This window comes from Dysidea avara, chromosome 1, assembly GCF_963678975.1.
Source record: "Dysidea avara chromosome 1, odDysAvar1.4, whole genome shotgun sequence".
NCBI lineage: Eukaryota > Metazoa > Porifera > Demospongiae > Dictyoceratida > Dysideidae > Dysidea > Dysidea avara.
The window spans coordinates 56,447,494-56,471,657 of NC_089272.1; the positions used below are offsets into that span (position 1 = coordinate 56,447,494).

The following is a 24,164-nucleotide window of genomic DNA, read 5'->3' on the forward strand; positions in this document are numbered from 1 at the left end:
CCAATTGCATATATATGGTAACCCATAACTTGACTGGTGAATATGGTACAAGCCTACAATTTGGTCACTCAACAACCCTAACCTGGCAGTAGCTGTGGGTGTAATTACATGGTGATAGCTTTAGTAGATTAGGTGTTATGATTAGCCAAACATGGATAATTGGAAAGGCTATAAGAGCCCTTTTCGCAGACCGGGTCACATATAATTCAGATACATTTCAAGTCACCCAGTAGATAGATCAGCTGCAAAAAAATATCCCGTGGGGAATAATGGGAATGTAATAAATATATGTATATAATTTGTATAATTACTAATAAAATCAAAAATAATTGAAGTATTAAAAATCTTCTTTAAGTTCTTTTCTTCTTCCTGTGGTAAAGAAAAAAACACATGGGTTTAAAAAGCCCCAAAGCCAGCCATAGGCCGGCTTTGCAGTATACAAATACAAAAAGAAGTGATATCTAATCAAGCTGTAAAAAAAGGTGCGGCCCCCAAAAAAGCCATGGTGAAAAAAGATGTGAAATCCAAGGTGGCGGCCAAGAAATGGCTATGATGGTAGGTTAATGGTTACATTTTAATAACAACAATTCAGGTGAATTTGGTGCCAAGACCAAGCGGCACAAAATTCACCTGAATTGTCATTATTAAAATGTAACCATTAACCTACCATCACAGCCATTTCTTGGCCGCCACCTTGGATTTCACATCTTTTTTCACCATGGTCTTTTTGGGGGCCATACCTTTTTTTACAGCTTGGCTGTTTTTGATTAGATTATAAATTACTGCACAGAAAAAAAATTAACTGCTTAGATATTTACAGTATTGTTAGCATTTGTTCACTTAGTATTAATGTGTGTATATACACAACTCAAAGTTTATAGTACAACCAATAGCCTACTACACTAGGACCAATTAATGGGACACTCATTATGGTGGCAATAAATTGTTAACAGAGAATATTAAATATATTGTAACTTCACAGTGTTACCTTCTAACAACATATACACACTTTAAGGATACCTTGTCTTTCCCCTTCATATGCAGAAACTATGAGGATATGTCATGGGTGCCTCTGGCCCTGTGGTGGAGTATAATGCAGGGGCATAGGGAGGGGGGGTTCCGGGGGTTCAGGAATCCCCCCTGTAAAATTTAGACTTCTGCAAGCAGGATCCTAACACACCATTTAGTGTGGCAGGACAAAATGAGTGAGCAATATAGTGTAATGGCACAGCACAACAATTGATAAAACTTACATTCATCTCTCAAGGAAGGATTTACATAGGTAACATGAGCCCTCTTCAAAACTTGTTTAAAAGATCGATATACTCTAATAGAGCAGTCAGGTATATACTCTAATAGAGCAGTCAGAAGTTTTTCAGACATTCCAACATTAAATGCAAAACTTAGCATGACCTTATACTGCTATAGCTTTGGTGTGCAGTGTTTAAAGATATAGAGCTCCAGTAATTTATCACTTGTGTTATGCAAAATGAATTCATGCTATGCATATTTGTATAGTTATATTGTTTTGATTGTCATTTGTATCAGTGGATTCATGGCTCCTATACCGCAGTGAGATATAACCATCACTTACAGATTACTATTATGTGTCTCTATGTGTTATGCTGTCTGTTTCCACTAGGTGACTTTATCTGGTACTACCTTCATCCCATGGGCACTTAATGCATAATAATTAATGTACTTTTTGCATAAAATATAGCAATTTGCTGAGTTTTGATTTATTAAAATACTGAAAGTCTCTCAGCGGCTGGGGGCTGTGCCCCCAGACCCCTGCTTCTAGTAACTCAATGCTAGTGCTGGAACCCCCCTTCAAAAAATCCTGGCTACGCCCCTGTAATGTACAGAATTAATGATTACAAAGATGCCATCAAAGCTGAAATCTCATCATTCTCAAAAGATGTTGAAAAGCAGTAACCATAGCCACCAAACCATTAAATTCAAATACAATGAAGTATTATTAGTGCAGCAAATAGATATAGTTGTAAAGGGGCTAGATTAGAGAGTTTACACCATGCATACCACTGTATATCTATGTGGATGAGTTGAATTAACATTGCACTGTGCGTGGGTATGCATATATGCTTGAGCTAATTATGGTTTGATAACTGCTTTTGAACATTGCAGTAAAACATCAAACCTAGATTATTTCTAAAAGCTGACTGCACATCAGCATTTCCTGACTGTTGTATTAGGGTATTGACTGCTCTATTAGAGTATCTTAATGTAACCATGTTTTTTTTGTTATTGTTATTGTTATTGGTGCTTTACAGTGACCAGCACTTTTATATGAATTGCAGTGACAATATGCAGCATATTCTGAATATTTCTCCTATTATGCTGTTATAATGCTTGATAGGCTATAATTATGCTAATTATGACAACATAGTTAGCACAGGACTTACACATACATTACATATGCATGTATACATGCACACTCATACACACTACACAAACACACACACACACGCACACACACACACACATACACATCTGTTCACATTCTGGGATATGGATGATGGTTTTTATTGTATCACTTTGACCACAACTAACTTGCATTAATTGTAAACTGTTGTCATAAACCCTATGAGGAAAATTTCACACAAAAACTACACAATCAGCTGCCATGCACATTATTTAGCAACTAACAGCTTACTTGATGGTGGTACTCTTCACAGTTGCAATAATAAACCCATGAAGTTTATCAATGACCAAAACTGTCACAGAATCACCAGTGTTTGTGATCTGTTCGCAGGTCAGTTTGTCTGCTGACTAAGGGAGGATGTGTGTGACAATTGCAGGACATCCTTTGTACATTATGTGTGTGTGTGTGGGGTGAAGACAGACAATAAGGGAAATGATTCACATCTCATTCACATCTTCATACCAAAATAGTTACACATTTTAAGACAAGATTTGCAAATAAGGGTCTTCCATGCACATCCAGTTTACCAACACTGATAATTCATAACTTCACAAAATACTATCAACTTGAAGTTTGGTCAGTAGTGAGAACCAACATAGCTTTATAATGAATGGAGAAAATGTTTTTATGTTACTTGAACAGTAAGTTATGGTCTTGCTACAATGAAACTTATTTATCCCTTTAGGTCTTTTTGTAATTTACAATGTGATAGCAACTACAATGTTACATGCTGCCTATATAGCCATAATCAAATCTTTCAGGCATGTATATAAATAGAGACCAGTGGTTGCACTTGTATTGGCATTACCTGGTGCAGGCTATTAGCCTATAATGAACATACGTATAATACATGGGCACTCGGGATTTGCTAGATATGTACGCCCACAGCTGGCTTTGGGCAAACATATCTGGCAAATATCTTATGCCCATGTTATAACTATTACTAGTAGTAAACCTGTTTCCATTATTGAGACAACTGTAGTAAATTTATATGAGGTGTAATATGAAGCATCATCATGTGAGAGAAATCATAGAAAAGCCACCAGATAAATGGCTACTCAATGGCTCACAATTATATTCTCTATCATCAGATGCAGAAACTCAGAACTTATTTATGCACACAAAGAGATTTATAAAAATTAGCAAAAAGTGTTACATAAGAACAGAACTTTGTCACCTATATACTACCCACCATTTTCATAGTTAGCACTGACCATAATATTATTGAAAAAATATTTGTTAAAGGAAATGAATTGGCTTAAAGGTTTTAATGTGATACATACAAGGTTCCTAACCTCAGTAGTGTCCTTTCATTGTTGCCGCCAATTTCAATAATTGCCTCATAATATATGAATCATATATTATGCATCAAATTCATCTCAATCATTGGCTAATTTGCACATTTTTTACATGTTTCAGACTCCATGTATTCACAAGCTTTAAGCCTTCTCACAGATCCCTAGTGGGATAGCACTCATCTATTTTATGCAGACATACCTACATACTGTGTGTGGGGTGACAGTTGACATAATTCCTGACTGTATAGGAATACACTGCCAACCACTGTGTGGTGTAATAGCCCACCAGTTAGAAGTTAGCATTACGCTGTGTGGCTACCAGGTTGGAGCCAGTGTGATGATGTTATTTCCACCTACACATTTCAATGATATGCTGTGATCTAGTGTTTGGGACTTGTTAATAATTATGTTATTAATTGTATGATATTAATCATAGAATGTCATCTCAGTACAGAGGAAGCACACAGCTCTATGTATATGTGACCGAGTTTTGGAAAATCAACCATATGGACGGATTTGACACTTAAAATATTTAATGACCAAATAACAAGCTATATAGCACAAATCTACTTGTTAATGATTCTAAGCCATTCTCAATACCTTAAATTACTAGAACATTCTAGAAATATTTTTATAATTGCATACTGCTCATAACAGTAACCCACTAAACTTGAAAATTCTAATTATTTCACGTGCGCCCATATGGGTGATTTTCCAAAATTCAGTCACATATGTCTAATGTGCTATTATTATAAATTAGTTAAAGAGAAGGAGAAGTGATTGCTGATCTGTCATGATGTTAAATTCCAATCACAAAGTATTACAACTAAAGAATAGTACAAAAAGTGCCTTTGAAGTCAATTCAGTCACTACAGAAAATAAGGATGATTTACACTAAGTGCATTATAGTCTGCATACAGGGAAGCCCCATAAATCACTACCACAAATCAACACTTTGCACTGTCATCAGAAGAAGACAAAGGTACAAAAGTCAAAAAGCACCTGTCAGGCTGAGGTGACATCTAGCAGTAAAATAATCAAGCCATAGCTATAGCCATTATTAATATAAGTTAGTCTGGTCTGAAAGTACAAATTAAATTTCTAAGCATTGCCAACTTGAGTTTCATGTCATTTTTTGCCCTAGGCCAAGATGCCATGAAGGTATCAATTGTGAGGCTGCTGTCTAGTCAATAATGTTTTCTGTGAGAAGTGCAAACTTCCATCAATGTAGTACTGTATGATGCTGTAGACTGGACATAGCAGCTGAAAACAAACTATGAAGCACTATTGACCACTTCACTTTTCTAGGTGCATATATTAGGTCAGACATACACTGTAAAAAATTTTTTTGATATATCTGGCACCATTCTTTCTTTTGATGTGGCATATGTGGGTCTGCCAGTCATAGCTATGAGCAAAATTAAGCTCAATTAGGGGTAACAAGTAGTGAAAAAAGTAGGCTACCTACATCTGCAGAAATACTAGTGGAGATTTAATCACTACTTCATTCTTGAGTTTCCCTTATACTTACAATGATACTAGTAAGTTGAATGCTTTCCCATAGTACACACTACACATTATGCTTTTACTGGAATAAGTCAGTGATTACTCCATCTGAAGCCACCTCATGTCTTCCCAGTTCACTTTACAGGTGGAACTAATCTGAACAAAGTTTTATGGTAATATGATGTACAGTATATGTAATAAGTACCCATATATGTATCATAGACAAATTCTTTGATCCTATTCACTAGAAATCTGTTTAAAGGAGTAACAACTGATTTGTACTAATACTGACATGTTGTACCATACATCATCAGTACACATATCATATGAGATGTGTTCCTACAACATTTAGTCACTACTCTTTGATCTATACATTATTAATGGCTTTATACATGCTTCCAAATAGGTACTGCTAATGGTAGAGCAGCCAACCAATGAGGAAGTAGTTAGTCCAGTGGTTGCAATTAGGGCCCAGAATTTTCCTGATAAATACAAAGTTCCAGGTGGCTACATTTGATGGCATTTGAGTTGCTGCTTTGAGCAAGGAACTTTACTACCAATGTAGTCACTGAGCTGGAAAGGCTGTATGTATGTGATCTTATGCACACAGCTGAAGAGCAGCCTTAACATGTTGGCTGCACACCCCATGGGGCAATGGTGATACGACTCTACTCATATATATTATACATGCACATGCAGTTCAGTATATTATCATATATAGTACCAGGTAAGTTGTGGGGTAGCCTGGACCACTGGTCCTCTCTACAACAGCTAGTCCAAGAGAACAATCCATAGTGACCATTAAGAACATCACAACACATGAAACCAGCCACTCTGTTCATGACAAATCCTGCCGGGAAACAAGAAATATAATAGTAGCCACACTATAAGTGTACATGTGACAATTCAAAAAATAGTAGTCAATATGGTAGTGCATAAGAAGTATTCTTGTCATGCACAAAATTAATGATTACAGAAGTGTAATACTGTCTAATTCTACTTTTGTGTGTCTAACAATATGGACTGTGCCCTTGTGTGGATGCATCCATATAATGACTTCTGATACTTACATGGTGTGTGTTGTGTGGGTGCGTGTGTGCATGCCACATTCACGGGTGTGTGTACATTGCTCAGTGGTTAAAAGATGTTAGAATCCTATACACATGTACAGCTACAGTACCTCTTGGTTGCCAGCCACTAACTTTGTTACTAAACATATCGGTAGTACTTGAAGTCTGGTATTTGGTCATATTTTGAACACTAGTATCTCTCACAGTAACTCAACTCCTTGCTGTTATTCATGTCTTTCAGAACTTTGACAACTGTCTGCTCATCAAATTCCCAAACAACTGCAATAAGAAAGAAGCATGTAGCTAGGTCACTTAAAGTCAAACAGTAAGTTTATGAGTTGATGTACATGTACACTATAAAGATTAGTGGGTAACTTCAAAAGATTCACACCTAGCAACCAGAAATGGCTTTATTATTCAGTTCTAGGAAGTTATTAATTGTAAGTGCACACGCACACACATATACACTAACTATCCATTGATTACGCATGCAGCAAATGACCCATATAAAATTCACAATTCTTATGAACCTACAAAATGTTTCCATCTTGTGATGACATTGCCAGAACATCATTGAATTCGATAAACAGTAAACAAATCCCCTATTGACTTAGCTGTGGGCAAATCGATACCTTCATGCTGCCAGCAAAAAGAAATAGAACACAGGCCATACGTAAGTCCCTCCAATCCAACAAATATTCTCTTCTAGTCCAAGACTCCAAGTGGTTTGCATTTTTAACAGGGCAAGTACGTAGGTGTCCAGTCCACAATAGTGGTCAGACAGTATAATTAATTGTTGATATTTTCATTTCATAGGAAACACAACAAACCCAGGAAAGAGTGGGATGGTGTGTCACATTGTAGACAATAAAAATCTTACTTTATGGTTTCCCACATAAAATAATTAAATGTCATGAGCGTCAGATCTTTCCCAACTAGTCAGTAACAAAGACATTAGAGTACACAGGAATCCAAACATCATCTATACTTATGTTGCTTCTCAATGGTGCACACAAAATCTTATATTCTAGCTAACCAAGTCATCATAGAAAATCATTCATAGTGAGATTCATAGATGATGACATGGCTTATGACTGCAATACCTTGAATCCCTGAATTACACAGGAGTGGACATACATGTAGATAAGTGAATCTTTCGTGAGAAGTTGATTGTACTGCATGTGGGATGGTAGTTAGTTGGTTGTAATAATAGCAGAATAATAATCAATCAAAGCCAAGTAGGTACCTCACAGAGTACGGTATCTCCTACTGGCTGTAAATACCAATCATGATATGATTGAAACGAACAATGACTGACTAGTACATCATGACTGATGTTATTGTAAACATAAATTTTATTAGATAAGTGTAATGTATGTAGCTATAATATTATGTAGTTAAAACTTCCAGGTTGTGTAGCATGCCTGAACAGTGTTACATGAGCAGAAAATATGTTTGGTCTATATTGCAAAACTGCTACTACTAATGCACATATAGTTTAAGCACTACAAGTGATAGTAGCTTAATTTGTTGACTCATGTGATCACACAAATCAAGTAGGTATATACAAATCAGTTGACTATTACCAAACTCATGGATTAACATGATGGATAAGCACTGGAATGATGATCTGTCAGTGAGATGATTACACATCCTGTGAAATGTTTTCTCCAGCTCATTGAGGAATTTGCTATGAATAACTAAAGTGCGTCTCTAAGGATATACAAGTGCACAAACTCCTTTGTAGAACTACATTGCACCCAATCAAGAAATTCCTTTGACTGGTCAGACATTAACAAAGTTGTCCCTACTGTCTGTATGCAGACAGTACAGTAACACCTGATAACCTGATAATCCTTCCTGTAGTTGACTAACTCCATTGGTAGATTACACTAACACTTGCAATAATCAAAAAGTGCATTTGCTATCTGCATGCCTAATAAAATCTCACCAAGTGTTTAAATGTCAAATACTTGTCTTAATTGTTAAATATTTACTCACACAGTGTATAACTATACACATGCCAGTATCTGGCTTACTCCAATAGAACTGTACACCATATTAATGTTATGACAGTGTGGGTTGTGGTTTGTGGCATTTAGGAAGGACCAAACATTATCATGATCAGATTTAGTATAGTAGCTATATTCTAGAGCTTATAAAATTTGTAACAACAGATGAAATCTTATAAAAATTGCCTAAAACAAAACCTTATTACTTTCATATCTATATTATACTGTAGGAAGTAGACAATAATGTTATACGAAAAAGAAAGTAAGGCTTTAGCCATATCACGCCAAAGTTTTCTAAAGACAGGATGGAGATGCATTCTGTGTCAATATACCATACCCATATATGGTGTGGTGGGCCAGCCACATGGCTGTGTATCGTGATACTTCAGAATATATGTACTGTACTGTATGTGTGTGTATGCAGATTCCTTTGTAAAATAAATACTGCACATGCATTAGAAAATTTCAAATTAGAGTTGACCAGTGAATGTTATGGTAAATTGTGTAAAGCTAGTTACACACTAGAAAACTAGCAGACAAGCTATGTAGCACATGTTGCTACATACTTCATATAATATGGATAAATTACCATTAGTTACTGTTTTAATTCAGTTAAATTGAAGACATACTACTGTAACACTTTCTAAGAATACTATAGATCCATGGCGATATTTGAATACCACACACACACACACACACACACACAATTCATATAATTATTCCACTACAACTATACAACACATAGTAATTCTAAGAAGTGGCCATGGCATACACAACCATATGAATATTCAATACAGGTCCCATTACATTTCTACCATGTTAAAACCTGATTACTGAGAGCTAATAAATTGAGACAGGTGGTTTAGTAAACTAGTAACCAATGACTACTGTACTAGTTAAGAAAATTATCTACATTAACAACAAGATTATGCAAACAATATTAGCATAAATGTAACTGGATTTGCAAAAAGGTGATTTCTCAAGTTGCACAGAAAAAAAACAACAGTACATTAATTATGATTTTTGTCACAATAATTTTATGTCACAATTACATACAGTAGCTGTTACATCAATGATTTCTACTGTTATCCTTCTGTCACTCTGCTCTCACTGCTTGTATTTGTGCATGGAGCTCTGTAAATCCACGGGTGATGACAGAGGGCCTGATACAGCTCTGACTCTGGGGTGGAACAGTTTGTATGGACTTGACCAGACAGCAGCAAATGGCTGGATCTTTTCTGGAACTATCACAAGTGCTCTTAGTTACATGACAGGACATGCTCTAGTAGTAGTTAAACTGATTTGGCTTGCAATTAAGACATAATGGATTAGACAGAAACATTCTTAAAGGCAGTGATACACAAAATGAACAAATTAAACATGATCAGAAACAGCCAGGTCATATATTATCACAATAGTTTGACAACCATAGCCCATCATGTGAGTTTCATCACTCATTACATATGAATCAATCGGTTAAATGAAGAACAGAAACAATCTGAATGAAGTGTCCATTCTATACATGGAGGCACAACATCCACCTACAATCACATCATATTGATTATTACATTATGATAATGACATGATAACATAGCTACATGACAGGACATGCTCTAGTTGTAGTTAAACTGATTTGGCTTACAATTAAGACATAATGGCCCGGACTAGACAGACACATTCCTTTAATCAAACTAAGTAGAATGTGGCTTCTCAGTATACACCCACAAGAAAGAATAATGATTTCTTCACGTCCTTTATGAATAAATTATAACCAACCTAGCAACAATACACTAACATCACAAACAGGTATGTTGATAGAAACATGGATACCTGATTCTGTATTACATAACTGTTTCTCATTCTTTGATAAAGGTATTCATTCTTAAACCAACAACACTATTGGCAATTGCAATACCATGTCAATATTATTGGGTATGGTAAACAATGGGTACTATATATGTTACTACTGTATAGGCCATATATTACATGTATTGCTATTAAAGGCTATAGGGGAAGTGAGCAGTATCCATGAAGCTTTTGAAATAAGATAGCATAAAGCAAGTTAAAGAAATCATGACCAGCAAATATTGTAGCCAGTGTCTACAATAACAGAAGTGTTGAGTAAGGAGTTTCATTCGGTTCTCATAAAAGTTAATATTATGGTGCCATCCATGGAAGATGAAAACCATCACTTTACCCTCATTCCTGTGCAGGGGCGGATCCAGGGGGGGGGGGCTTTCATATTTAGGCCTTACTTGATCAATATGCTGAGTATTATAATGAAATTTTGTCTTAGCATAATTATATGATCACTAATAATACAAATATACTCATAAAACCACCTTATAAACGTCTTTCCAAGGTATTATCAGTGGATGTATGCTAAAATTTATGCAACAAGGACCCGAATCAGCATTCGTGGAGGTTTACAAGATCGAGATACTCTAATAGAGCAATCAGCTAACTACTCTAATAGAACATTCACTGGAAACATGTAGTTGGTTCTGTTATGGAATTTTTCCAAATCTGCCTGCACCTATACATGCAATGAAATGAATTGGTCTGTTTAAAGGGCTTCATTCATCTACTTGTGTAGTTAATATGTATGACAATACTTAATTCAGGTTCACAATTTCCATTGAAAATGCTCTCAGATTCAATCTTGTATTGTTCAAATTTCAAAATTTTCCACTTTCAACATTATTATTCTAACATGCACCTATTCAGTGTTGTGCAATTGTGAGAGGGGTGCATCATGTACTTGGTTGTCTGTACCTACCCAAACTTTTCCATTAGCAAAATGCTTCAGAGAGCCATACCTATAATCTAAAGGCAGTATATAAAATATCTACAGGCAGAAAATATTATGAATTTTATGTGGAAATGTCTCCAAATTGCAGTGTTTTAGCATCTATTTTTCAAAATTTTCCTGGGGGGGCATACCCCCAGACTCCCGGCCCTAGTTCCAGCATGCGAAGCATGCTGGGAAGTGTGCTTCGCTACCTCTACCCAAGAGATTAGTACCTTGAGTTAGCCCCCCCCCTTTTATAAATCCTAGATCCGCCCCTGCTGTGGGGATAAAAATGTATGACAGTTTATAACAAAACACCAGTCACACCCAGTAGATGTCATGGGTGCATCTCTTTGTTACACAATTATCTGAAATATGAAACTGAGTTAAATCTCTACAAGTGAATTTGAAAATCTACCCAAATCATGCACATGTACATGGAATTAAATTAACAAACAACAGACGACACTTTCCTATTACAAATATAGACAATTAACACCTTATGTTCCTAACTAGAGGGGGATACATATTTGAGTATAAAATATGTCCAAGAAGACTAGACACTACAGTGAATTGTGCAATCTGCTATACATTAGGGCAACATATGAGAGCACAATGATTCAATGATATTAACAATAAGTTCTAATACAATATTAACAGTATAATTGCCGGTATACACAACCTCAACACAACTTCACTCAAGGTTTAAAGGGTTAATTTAAAATGACTGATGTGGCTGGGACAAACACAATGCATTCAGATACTGTAGCCCATAGTAACTATGTTAGTGACGTCAATTGACACAAACATATCCCAGTAGTACAAATCATATCTAGACATCTTATTTGGTGAACAGAAAACTAATTTGTCTACTGAAACCATATCAGATTGGGTTGGTCTACAGGTATGGTACTTTTTAGAGCATTCACACAAGTACCCAGCAGCAAATTCGTACCAAAAATACAATAACGTAATTTGTGATATTTTAGCTGAAAGTAACTTGATAACAATACATAATAAGCTACATAATAATGTCTTTGGTTAACAATATAACAGGTTTTCAATATTTGAATCCCTTTTCTCAAGGGTTTTTATTCAGCCATATACATGTTATAGATCAAAGGATACACTCATACTGGGTACTACATAACTTTAAATGGTATCATAACAGTTTTGTACTATGTGACAGTAAAGTGGTCTCATTAGACAGTCAGTTGCACAACTCAACTTCAAGAAAATTCATATAAAATGATAACAGCTCCATATTACAGAAATAATAGTCAAAATTAATGTTTTGCAGACACCAAGTATTAAAAGTTTTGGGGTAGAAAATAACATTAACAGTTAAAAAGTATCAGTAAATGACTTTTTTTATGAGTTGGATCAACTAACTTAAACACAGCTAGCTGTAGGTAAATCAAAGCCGGAATGAAACAATAACTTCCTAAATAGATACACCTAGAGATTTCTTACATTTTGAGAAATGCTCTGTATTTCTAAATCACTCATACAATAATATTATGTGTAGCTAGAAAACAGTAATGAAATTGAACAACTATCAATTAAATCGAACAACTATCAATTAAATCAAATTTGATTGTATTGACTGACTGTATGCTAATATGGTAATAGACTTGTGGTACATACCAGATCCTATTTTGGATATTTGTAGTATGCATGTGTATATATACTGTAAGGTGTAAATTTCTGTTGCATAGAATATGCAGTGAAAATAAAGGCAAAAGGCACATGTACTGTAGTTCACCACTGGAAGTAACTAAACATGCTTACGTAGTGGTACATGCAGGGCAATGTATAACAAATTTAATCGTAATGTAATTTATGTGAACTTCTGAGGATGAGGATTTTCACTAATCAGCTTGGATAGCTACATAGAAAAATATTTCCAGTGTGAGAGCACAAGTTTCCTAACTTAATTCCTAACATGATATATAGTTGTAGAATGTTTGAATACACTACACTTGGTGCTATAGAGACCAAAATATAATTCCAGCATGCATGAGTATTTAACTTGACATTACTTAGTAACACATTCTGCGGCTTTTGTAATGTAAATTGTGATTATAACAGTACTGAAGTAAAGACATTCTGTGGCAGGCTTAAGAGATTTTCAGCAAGAAAGTACGACATCTAGCTGATATACCCTACTACATGAAGTCCATGCAATATATACATTCCATCACATCACATTGTAGTTGAGAGACATATAAAACGTTTAAATGAAGTCAGAATAAAATCTCTATAAAAACTGCAAGGAAGTCATATCAGAAGTGTTCTTATGGTACCCACGACCAGGTCATGGTTCATACATTAGCAACTACATCAATGGTAATCAAAATCGACTAATAATGCTGCTGGCTGGCTGAGTTAAAATGCTCTTAAGTCCATTCATAAAATCATTAAAGTGCTTTTAGTACGAAACAACTAGAGGTGATACTTGAAAGTTTGAAACCATACATGTAATTTGCAGAACCTAAATAAATACATACTTTTGTTCACTGATACACAATTTATGATGAGGTTAGGCTTACTTGTATACAGCCGCTACACTGATTATGACAAATGAGCAAATATTAGTGCAACCACGTACAAATTGTGAGAGAAGCTGTTTCAGCTAATTGAAGGGGGGAATTAGCTCCCTGAAAATGAGCTAAACAATTAAATCACACAAATATTACACTACTCTTACTACCAGACTAATCATGTACAAACATGGTAGACAGACAAGTTGATGGACACCTGTATTGTGGCCATACAATCAAAATAACTGACACAACTGCAAATACATTACACTCTTTGTTTAATAAGTCTGAAAGGTAAACTAAGTACCTTGGTAACAGACCACGTACACTAAAACTATACATAACCATATGGATATATCTGTAGTGTTACCAAGTAACATGGCACTACTCATGATATCATCAATTAACATACACACATGACATCTTACAATCTCCACATATGAGTATGTATATCTATACACATGATAATGCCATTATCACCATGGTTATCTCTCATAACACTAAATGGTCTGGATATATAGTGGCTTCTGTCTTCATTTTCATAAAGCCATTCAACCACACAGGAAGTAGAGTTAGTGATTCTCTATGAATACCACAGTATTGAAAATAGTCCCTGATTGAGAAGCCTTTACATGGTTGATAGCTAGCTTTGTGCTTACCATGAAACTGTTGAAATACACTGACCAACTCCTTTTGCCTTCTTGTGAGGATAGTAGTTGACGAAATTCCTTGGTTTGTATACCATCAATCCATAAAATGATCAAATGCCAGCCTTCTAAGGCCAAATTAAAATAGTACAAAGTACACTCAGTATGCTTCCTCAAAGATTAGCCTCAGGAATCTAAAATGTGCCAATCTTTGTCAAGTTTGTGGGTAGGTTGTAGCAAACAATCTTTGTCTGTTACAACTCTGAGCCACAAGAGCCATTCACTATCTTTATATCAACACTCATTATACACACAGCAATGCTCTTTGATATACAAAACTTATGATGAACATTAATGCAAGTTATATAGGAAAATGCACTTTTACACTTGCACTTGAGTGGTATAGGTGCCACAATTGATTTCAGTTTAAACATTGTTATCGAAGGTTGAGTAGTAGGCATTAGGCAAAATTGAATAACTGTTACATTGATTTCTTGAACTAATAAAGTCCTTAACTAATCAAATACAGAAATATCAGTACAATAATTGAGCTACCAAAACACTAACTGTGTAATCCATCCCTTGTGTGTGCTAGGTAGAACAGTAATGTTGTGACCACTGTCAGCCTCCCAGCTCTTTAGTGCACCATCTGTAATCCAAGTCATCCGCATATAAAATCATCAACAACCATCTGATAATCTTATAATAGTAATCCCTCCCATGTAACCTCAGTTTGGTTTATAAATTAATGATGCTGTCTAAGAATAATTAGTCACCATTGACAACTAATAATCTTTGCTAATGGTGGCTATGACAGCCAACGGTGGTCGATGAAATCCACCAACCTCTCACATGATGCATGGGGAGTATACGTTCCATCGACCACAATGATCTAGCACTTAGTTGTTAAACCACAAGTCTTTAATGTGAAACACAACCACCATGTAATTACAAAGACTCCATAGTGTCTGACAAGTGTAACTGAGTGTACACAAGTAATTGTGTATGGTTACATGACAATTCTGTTATACAATATTGTGTCATACTCACCTGTAAATCATGCAATTAAGTATGTTCATCAAGACATTATGGTTAGTTACATCACAGTGGGTAATGATATAATAGTCATTATCATATACAGTACAAAAAAATAACTCCTAGCAACTACCAAGATTCACAATTACAGAATTAACACTGACTAAAAACAATTACAAGTGATTGATTACATCATAACTCATTAACTGTTTACACTAAATAGTAAATATAGTACATTATATATGGACCACAATACAAAGCTCAACTGGACTCATTTACCATCATGAATATAATGTGGTCATACACAAGATAAGATGTAGAAATGGCTCTGATCAATTTAAATCAGAAATATGGTGTGTATAGAATGAGAAGCTTATTGAGTCTCACCCTCCAGACAATAAGGCTCCTGTATATACAACTGTCTAAACTTACAGGGCCACAGGTTTGTTAGCTGGTCTTAATCAACAACAACAGTGATTGATACATTGGTGACAAATGCTAAGTGTGTCATATACGGCACGACACTCATACTGATACCACCAACTAGCTACTGTGTACTGCTGAAACTGGATACATGTATAATGTCCTCAGGTAGTTAAATATTGCAACAATTATGGATTTAACTGAAATATAATAGCAAGTACCATATTTGGTAAAGTTTATTATACATAGATGAGGTATATTATTATCAGTTCAATTTCACAAAATTATCAAGCTGTTCAGGTGCATGTCAAGTAAAATGCAAACCAGCTAACAATATTGTTATTTTTATTAGACCTCAAAGAGTATATAAACACAGATAATTATACATAAATCACTTATAAGGGAAGAGGTGTAAGGATAAGTCGTCTTAATTGATTAATATCATTGATCAGTGTTGGGACAGTTACTTGTAAAAGTAACTAGCTACATATTACATATTACTTGCAACTGAACTATTTAGTATTACCCATAAAATAAAGTAACTATAATAATATTACATAATTATTATATTACTTTGTGTCCACAGCCTTAAGCTGTCACGTATCATAGTAAAACTACCACCTTATCACGTGACATGATTGCGTTGTTGGACAATGTGCAAATCTTGTAAGAAGCTGGTAAATAAGCTTCATTCAGTAGGCTTCATTACTTCGTTGTGGCAAGGCGTTACTCAGTGGATCACTAGTAACTTCGTTACTTGTAGTAATAATATTACGTAATATTAGATTCGTTACAGTAATGCACCTATCAATGTATTATTATTATTATTGTATAATGTACAAACCTCAATCACGAGTATAATGTACATGATTAGTTAACAAACTAAACGTTAATAAACTTACTAAATTACATGTAACTATAATAGTAAAGATTTAAAAGTATCAACATTATCAGTTTCCACGAGGTGATCAGGTAGGTGATTCCATAGTCTAATTGCTCTAGGGAAGAATGATTGCATGTAGGAATCAATTCTTGAGGGTAAATGTAGGTATTTCCTGCTACTACTACGGGTGGTGCTTGGGACTTTATGAAGGATATGATCATAAGGGATATCTACATACTGATTAATGATTTTGTGAAACATAACTAAGATTGAGTCATCTCTTCGCTTTTCTAATGATTTCCAATCAAGTTCATTTAACATTGTTGTAACACTAGAATGTCGAGAATAATCATTGAACACAAACCTAGCAGCCTTCCTTTGAATCATCTCTAATTGGTGGATGTTAGTCTGTAAGTGGGGTGACCAGATGACTGCGGAATATTCACAGATTCACAGATGGGGCAGATATATATTTGATAGCATTTAGTTCTGATAGTTTGTGTACACTGACCAAAGTTCCTTCGAAAAAAATGACATGTATTGCCCCACCACCCCCCCACCCTCGGGTGTAAGTGGGGCTTTACAGGGGGAATTGACACGAAACTGCTGCCCCACTATGGGGCATTTGACAATCGTTTAGTAAGCACCCAAATATTTTTTGTTGTAACTTCCTTCGCTATGTCAAATCCCCGCGTTGCAACTGGGGCCAACGGTGGGGATTTGACACGATAGGTTTGCCCTACTATGGGGCATTTGACATTCGGCTGTGTCAAATCCCCACTATAGCCCCATATATGCCCGAGGGGGGGGAAGTGGGGCAATACATTGATAGGTGCATAACTATTACTTAGGTAACTCGTTACATTTGTGAGTTATATTACCTGTTTTTATGGTGGATTTCGTTATTACTTAGTTACCACAAAAGTAATAATTATTACGTAACGCGTTACATAAGTAATAAGTAACGCGTTACCTCCAACACTGAATCATCCAGTCGACTAGAGAATCAAGTAGAGAATTCCACAGTTTGATGGTAGAAGGGAGGTAAATATGTATCAGTTCTGGCAAACGGAATAGATATGGAGAGGAAAAAAATTCAACTTCAACTATGTCTTGATCTGCAAGTCACCTATGCAGATACTAGCCGGATGATTGCACACTCGGACAATGATCCGGGAACGCTTGGACAGACCACATATTATGGAGGGAGAAATATTCACAGGCATGTCTGACATGAGATCACAACACGTACTGTTTGTATGAGTGACTGCTTAGCTACAACCAGTTTTAGTTGCACCAAGAGCGGCCCCAGGAATTTTGGTGACTAGTTTCCAAACTTTGCTATATGCAAATTTAAATCTAGGGGAGAATGGAGGCAAGATTTTCCAGAAAATTGTGCAACTAATTTGAAATTGAATCTGGTAGCAATATTGACAGTTTAAAAATATAGCAATTATTCGTTAGGCATAATGTAGGCTGCTTAATTGTGCTTGCTTCTGGTACAGTAGCTATCAGGTGCAGACTAAAGAGTTAAGGGACAGAGCAAATTTGACATTTGAGCATATAACAGACATGGATGTTGTTCTGGGGGTCTTGGGGCATGCCCCCAGGAAGATTTTCAGATTTTAACACTTTTTAATAAGATTTTGGACTATTTTTTACTGTGTTGGTACAGGTAAATAGAGTAGCTAGCTAGCTACATACAGTTCTTAAGAGAAATACAAAATGTGGCTGTTCTATTAGAGTGGTTGACTGCTCTATTAGAATATTTCGATCTGAACTTTTGTATCATTGCAAATCACTGTAAAATATAATTTTGATTACCTGAAATACACTTGACCAGTTTCTGGAAGCCCCCTAGATCCGCCCCTGCTGCACGATGGTAGTTGCTAGGTTAGGTTTAGGAGTGGTACCGTGTTTTTCAGGTTTCTGGCGAAAATCAAAGCATTAACGTGATCAAACACGTGATCCGTGCTTCGAACTAGCAAGGCTTACAGCAAGGCTTACATAACTTGCAACATACTAGCAATACTTGAACGTGTACAATGATCGGCAAAAGGTGCGAATATCCACTTTAAATGCCTTGCAAGTTCGAGATGTTTGAATTACAGATCACGTGTTTGATCACGTTTATGCTTTGATTTTCGCAAGAAACCTGAAAACACGGTATATAGACCATTAATACTTTTCCAAAACAATGACATCACTTATTAAAATCCACTGGGACAGTAAGCATAATTTTTACATATGGGGTAAACATTAGAGATGCTTTATTATGACTATTTAGCCTAGTTGTTGGTACTTTATGGAAACACTGCAGCTTAGCTACACGAGGTCTTGCTAAGATAGCCACGCCCTTTAAAATTTACCGTACATAACAGCAAGAATGCCGCATATTTCTACTATGTACTCTTGATAACAGTGTATTGGTTAGCCCATGGGTAGAGCATCTATGGTTGGCCTTTTGTAACATATAATTTTTATCGCCGTAAGTTTATACGGACGTATCAATTAAAAAGCTACCTTCGTATCCGGTGATGATTCTCGTCTAAGCGCGGGATAGCTATAGAAGCGCCATGATTGGTTTAAGTTGATATCACAAGATAATGATTCTTTTCTCCATTAGACTCTACGTGTCCAGATTATTGTGGAAAGACACTGTATAGTGGCGCCACCGGTATCGTGTTCATAAAACCAAAAAGCTGTAATTATAGCGCATCGAGTAGTCGCCTAAATTTTGTGAATATTAGGCGCGTATCACCACACTGTAATGTAAACGCCTCCGTAGTTCAATATCAATACGTTTCCCGGATGTCTGCCTGGTGTTGATTTCCCCTTCGGTATACAATCAATGGACGAGTGCACGGAGACTGAACAAAGATGGACACCACGATAGAGTTTGATCCAAAGAAGACAGCGTTTGTACTTGGACCAGGAATAAATCGACTATGTTTGACTACGAATAATAGTGATTTTCGAGATGATATACCAGTTGATTATAAGGCTGTCTGCGAGGAAGGCATCAAGTACGCAATGAGGTTCGTGGATTCTCGCGAGTGCTCGAACAAGCATCGCCTGTTGCAGAACGCGTGCGAGTTGAATCCCATGTACGCCGCGCATGAGGTCACAGCTATATTGAGGCGCAATGGAGTGTATGACTCGTGGCTGTCGTCCCTGCACAATAAAGTTAATAGTCTGAGTAGGCAGACAATGTATGCCAAACACTATGCTTTGCAGTTCTTATCAGCCATGAACCAGAAAGGTGCTTTGCTAGCAACAACGTGCCATACAGAAGTATTGGAGCAAGCGCTAGGCCTCAAGTCGGTTAGTTTAACTCAAAATGATGTGACTTCTAAAGTACTTGGACATGGTGGCTGGCCTAATAGCCTATTACACATCTATGGGATGTTTTCACAGCCCGAAACTGTTGTGTTTGACTTTCTAGCTCACGATGCTAATAATTCCATGTCTACTGAAGGGAAAGCCGTGTTGACTGTTTTCCTGCAACGAAACCTCTTTTTTGTTGGATTCAGTAACAATCATTTTGACAAGACAGCTGAAAAATTTATTGAGTTAATATCACCACAGCTGTCCCAACCAGGATCAATGAGACCAGTGTTTATTTCATCTGTTCAAAATGACAACAACCCCTTATTAGACAACTTTATGAAAGTCTACTATAGTGACCAAATGTCACTGTCACTCTTTCATCAGATCCTGTATGCTTCTGGGACCAATACGGGTATGTCTGCATTGTAAAGTGTGTATTAGTGGCATCAATTTGTAGTGGTCGTGATGTGTACGTGCGTGCACACTTATATGTTATCCAATAGCAATAGGAGTAAGATGTTATGTATAAGTGATAATGTTTCATTTGACTACAAGCCTCTACCAGGAAATGTTTTTCATTGTACATTATCACATGCCAATATTGTCACTTTACTGACTTGTGTCCAGTTACACCACGACATGACTTTGGAGTTACCGAAGAGTGAAATTTCGTGTGACCAAAAGTATTTTGTTGTAACACCAAATGGATGTGACCTTATTATGATAAGATCATTTCAGCTCAATTTGTGTTTGGGTACTAGGAGTAAGACTATGCTACTTAGGCAATGCTTTTTTATTGCACTGGCTATCGTATGACATGCTAGCTCACAATACCTATTATTAGAGCAGGCTTACATGACATCTCATTAAACTGAGACATATAGCTACTGACCAAGTAAAGTTTCATTATACACACAAACAAACAATACAATTTTATAGTCTAGTATACATGTGTTTTACACATGTCTGGTGATGAATTCAAGTCATGATTGAGTGCTATTCCCAAACAATTCTTCTATTGTCATTCACTATAACTTCCTTTGTAGACACATATTCCTTTGTATTTGAGGGATTTTTACTGCTATATAAGTGGGATGGAACAGCTAAACTAATATAGTTTTGGTAGCCACTATGGCTTCGGTTTTAAGGAAATGGTCAGATGGTATGTTTACAGATGGCATGTGTGGACCAGATATCTGTTATCACGTACATGAAATATGTCTTCTGTGAAATGAAGACACCTTATGTTAGTATTAATTGTGCTCTCAGTTGTGGGTAATTTAATAGCTTGATATTTGATATCTGTGATGTTTCTTAAGAAATCAAGAATCCTATCCGAAGCATTGCATTAATTCTTGTACGATGTATGCAATAAATAATTATCTGGTGGGGAATCTGTATGTGTTTTGATATCTTCTTGAATTTTTTCAAGATGAAAATTTTGCTGCAGAAGAATGAAAGAAATACCTATATGCTATTCACATTAAATATTATTCTAAGACATTCAGTCGTATAGAAACATTTTAGTGTTGATCCATTTCTTACATGTTATTATATTTAAAAAGTGTGACAAAAATGTGTTGTTGGGTAAGTACTATCACCAACCTGAAAACCACTTTAATTAGCTTTTGGTTACTTTGGTATTATGGTGAGCATATTTTGACAGGTGTGTTTTTGTAATTATTAATTTTAGTAGTCAAAAATATTAATATGCCACATGCAGGAAAAGAAAAGTCGACGAATCCATACTTCATCAGCTTTGATGAATTAAATTGACACAAATTAACAGATCAAATCTAAGCACTTACTTTTAAAGGCACTTATGGACGTTTAAAAGTTGGAGAATTAAACTGATCAATCAACTTTTTTATTTGTCTCAATTATGGACGTTTAAAAGTTGGAGAATTAAACTGATCAATCAACTTTTTTATTTGTCTCAATTTCCTGCCGTATAAGCATGTAAGAACAGGTAGTTGGAAAAGGTGGAAATGGTCGGACACGAACGCGGACACAGACACGGAAATACACTTTTACATTTCTACAATAGTTATTTTTCATACCTAATGTTCTATACAGTAATAGTCTTTGCTTCCAGATACAGAGATCGACTTCGAACAGCTCTTATCTATATTTATAAGCTCATGTGCAGAGGATAGGCTAGCTCGCTACAGAGTACCATACACCATATGCTGTTGTACACATGCTAATGCATACTCATAGAGAATCAGCTGGCATGCTCCAACTTAGCCTTGCAAGCCAGGGCCTTAGTAGGTATAAGCGCCTGCGCCTTATACTGAAAGCCGAGAGCTCTTGGATCTAGCCTACAATAGTAAACTAGGTGGTACAATTTCATAACTGCATTAGATTTATTGAACACTTGTACAACAGTATAATCGTCTAGCGTGCTAGCCAATCCTCCACACATGCGCTTATAAATGGATCGGTGCTACATGAAGACCATGTCTGGGCCTAGAAGCGAAGACTACTGTACAGAACAACCTTAGGTATGAAAATTAACTATTGTATAGATGTAAAGTGTGTTTTGAAAATGTCCGTGTCCGTGTCTGCCCATATCCACCTTTTCCAACTACCCTGTAAGAACTTCAACCTGCTATTCAAGAGTAAAAACTAGCTATTTAATAAAATTAAAAAGTTAATAGGAAATAGGGATTGGCATAATATACATGCTACAAAAAGTAAGGAAACAAGCTCAAAAATGTTATAGCTGAAATGATAAATGATCCAGCAGTAAAGATTAGACGACTACTTGCTAAGATGAGACACACTTTATTGCCTACTTAAGGCTAGCTAGCATCTTGAAATGAGATCATCAAATTAGCCAAAAGTAGGGATTAAAGTGTGCCTCATTTTAGCAAGTAGTCGTCTAATCTTGTTTCCTTACTTTTTACTTCTAGATTATTTCTCATTTCAGCTGTAACATTTTTGAGCTTGTTTCCTTATTTTTTGTAGCATGTATATTATATCAACCCCTACTTTTAAAATTTTAATTTTTAAATAGCTAGTTTGTTTACTTTTTGTCTAGCTAGTTAGCTATATTATACTCTTTTTAATTTCCACATAGCATAAATATCTCTTGAAGCAGCTATCTTTCACCTTCGTACGCAATAAGCGCCTCTAAAATAATTATCGTCTTGTCTTTTAAAGCTATTACAGCAACCATTAAAGGCTTCAGCTGCATTTCTAATGACCTGATTTTACAGTAAAGCATTGCTGGATAGTCCACCATTAAGAGTGAAACCCTTACTTTTAGAAGTCTGGATCCCGAGGTGGATCCGCCCCTCAAGGACATTATTAGCTAGCTACCTCACAAAAAAAGCTAAACTGGTAATTAAGACTATATAAATGACTACCCAGCATTAATAATGCTAGAGACAACTCCTTGGGTACTACTTACACACACATACTCACACTTCGTTAAAATGAAGTGTTTGAGTTGTGGCGCACACCGCAACTATTAAGTGCCGCAATTATTAATTATCCTTTGAGAAGAACAAAGAACCTAATGAATGATGAAAGCGAACAGCATGGTGCAGTGGAGAGAACGTAATCGGAACAACAGATTTGTGAATCCACCATCATTACCTTAGCTGTCTGAAATTTCTGGACCCTTACACCTAGCGCAACCAGGTCTTACAGCAGGCAGGCAGGCAGGCAGGCAGGCAGGCAGGCAGGCAGGCAGGCAGGCAGGCAGGCAGGCAGGCAGGCAGGCAGGCAGGCAGGCAGGCAGGCAGGCAGGCAGGCAGGCAGACAGGCAGGCAGATGAAATCCAGGTGAATTTGGAATTTTTTTAAACTCACTGTACATCAAAAAATTCAACTTTTCGCTTTGTTTAACCAAGGTACAGCATCATTATAGCAGTACTAATGTATTCCAGGTGGTTTTTCGGTATTGCAAGGCCATTTTTTAAGGTGCGAAAATCCACGGAACCGTATGATTTCTTACCAACCCCTACTATACAGTACTATTGTACTGTATGATAAAAAAGCATTTGATTCCTTAACAAGTATGTACAGTACAAACTGATACTTAATTTGAACCATTGAACAAGTGAATGCTTAATGAAAAAGATGAATGCATCTACTATTCGAGGGTAGAAAAATGAAGCACTATGTTAGCTTTTTGAAGGGGAGGTGGTTATTTAAACAAATCAAGTACAATTACC

The 24,164-nt window shown here is 36.1% G+C and overlaps 1 protein-coding gene and 1 long non-coding RNA gene across 3 annotated transcripts in view; one reads left to right on the forward strand and one right to left on the reverse strand.

Annotated features, from left to right (window-relative positions):
• LOC136236850 (uncharacterized) overlaps nucleotides 1-24,164 on the forward strand; it is a 56,947-nt gene that overhangs the window by 18,272 nt on the left and 14,511 nt on the right. Inside the window, exon 1 of one of the 2 annotated variants that reach the window (XM_066027082.1) lies at nucleotides 19,416-20,393. The exons of the other annotated variant lie outside the window; for it this stretch is intronic. Within the exon in view, the coding sequence (XP_065883154.1) occupies nucleotides 19,532-20,393 (862 nt within the window). The 5' untranslated portion in view covers nucleotides 19,416-19,531. Of the gene's footprint in view, nucleotides 1-19,415; nucleotides 20,394-24,164 lie in introns of those variants that run through there. 2 annotated transcript variants of the gene reach the window in all.
• On the reverse strand, nucleotides 9,220-15,094 carry LOC136236845 (uncharacterized). The gene is made up of 2 exons (XR_010692224.1): nucleotides 14,878-15,094; nucleotides 9,220-10,225 (listed from the first exon to the last, which is right to left on the reverse strand). It is a non-coding gene; the product is annotated as an uncharacterized lncRNA (long non-coding RNA).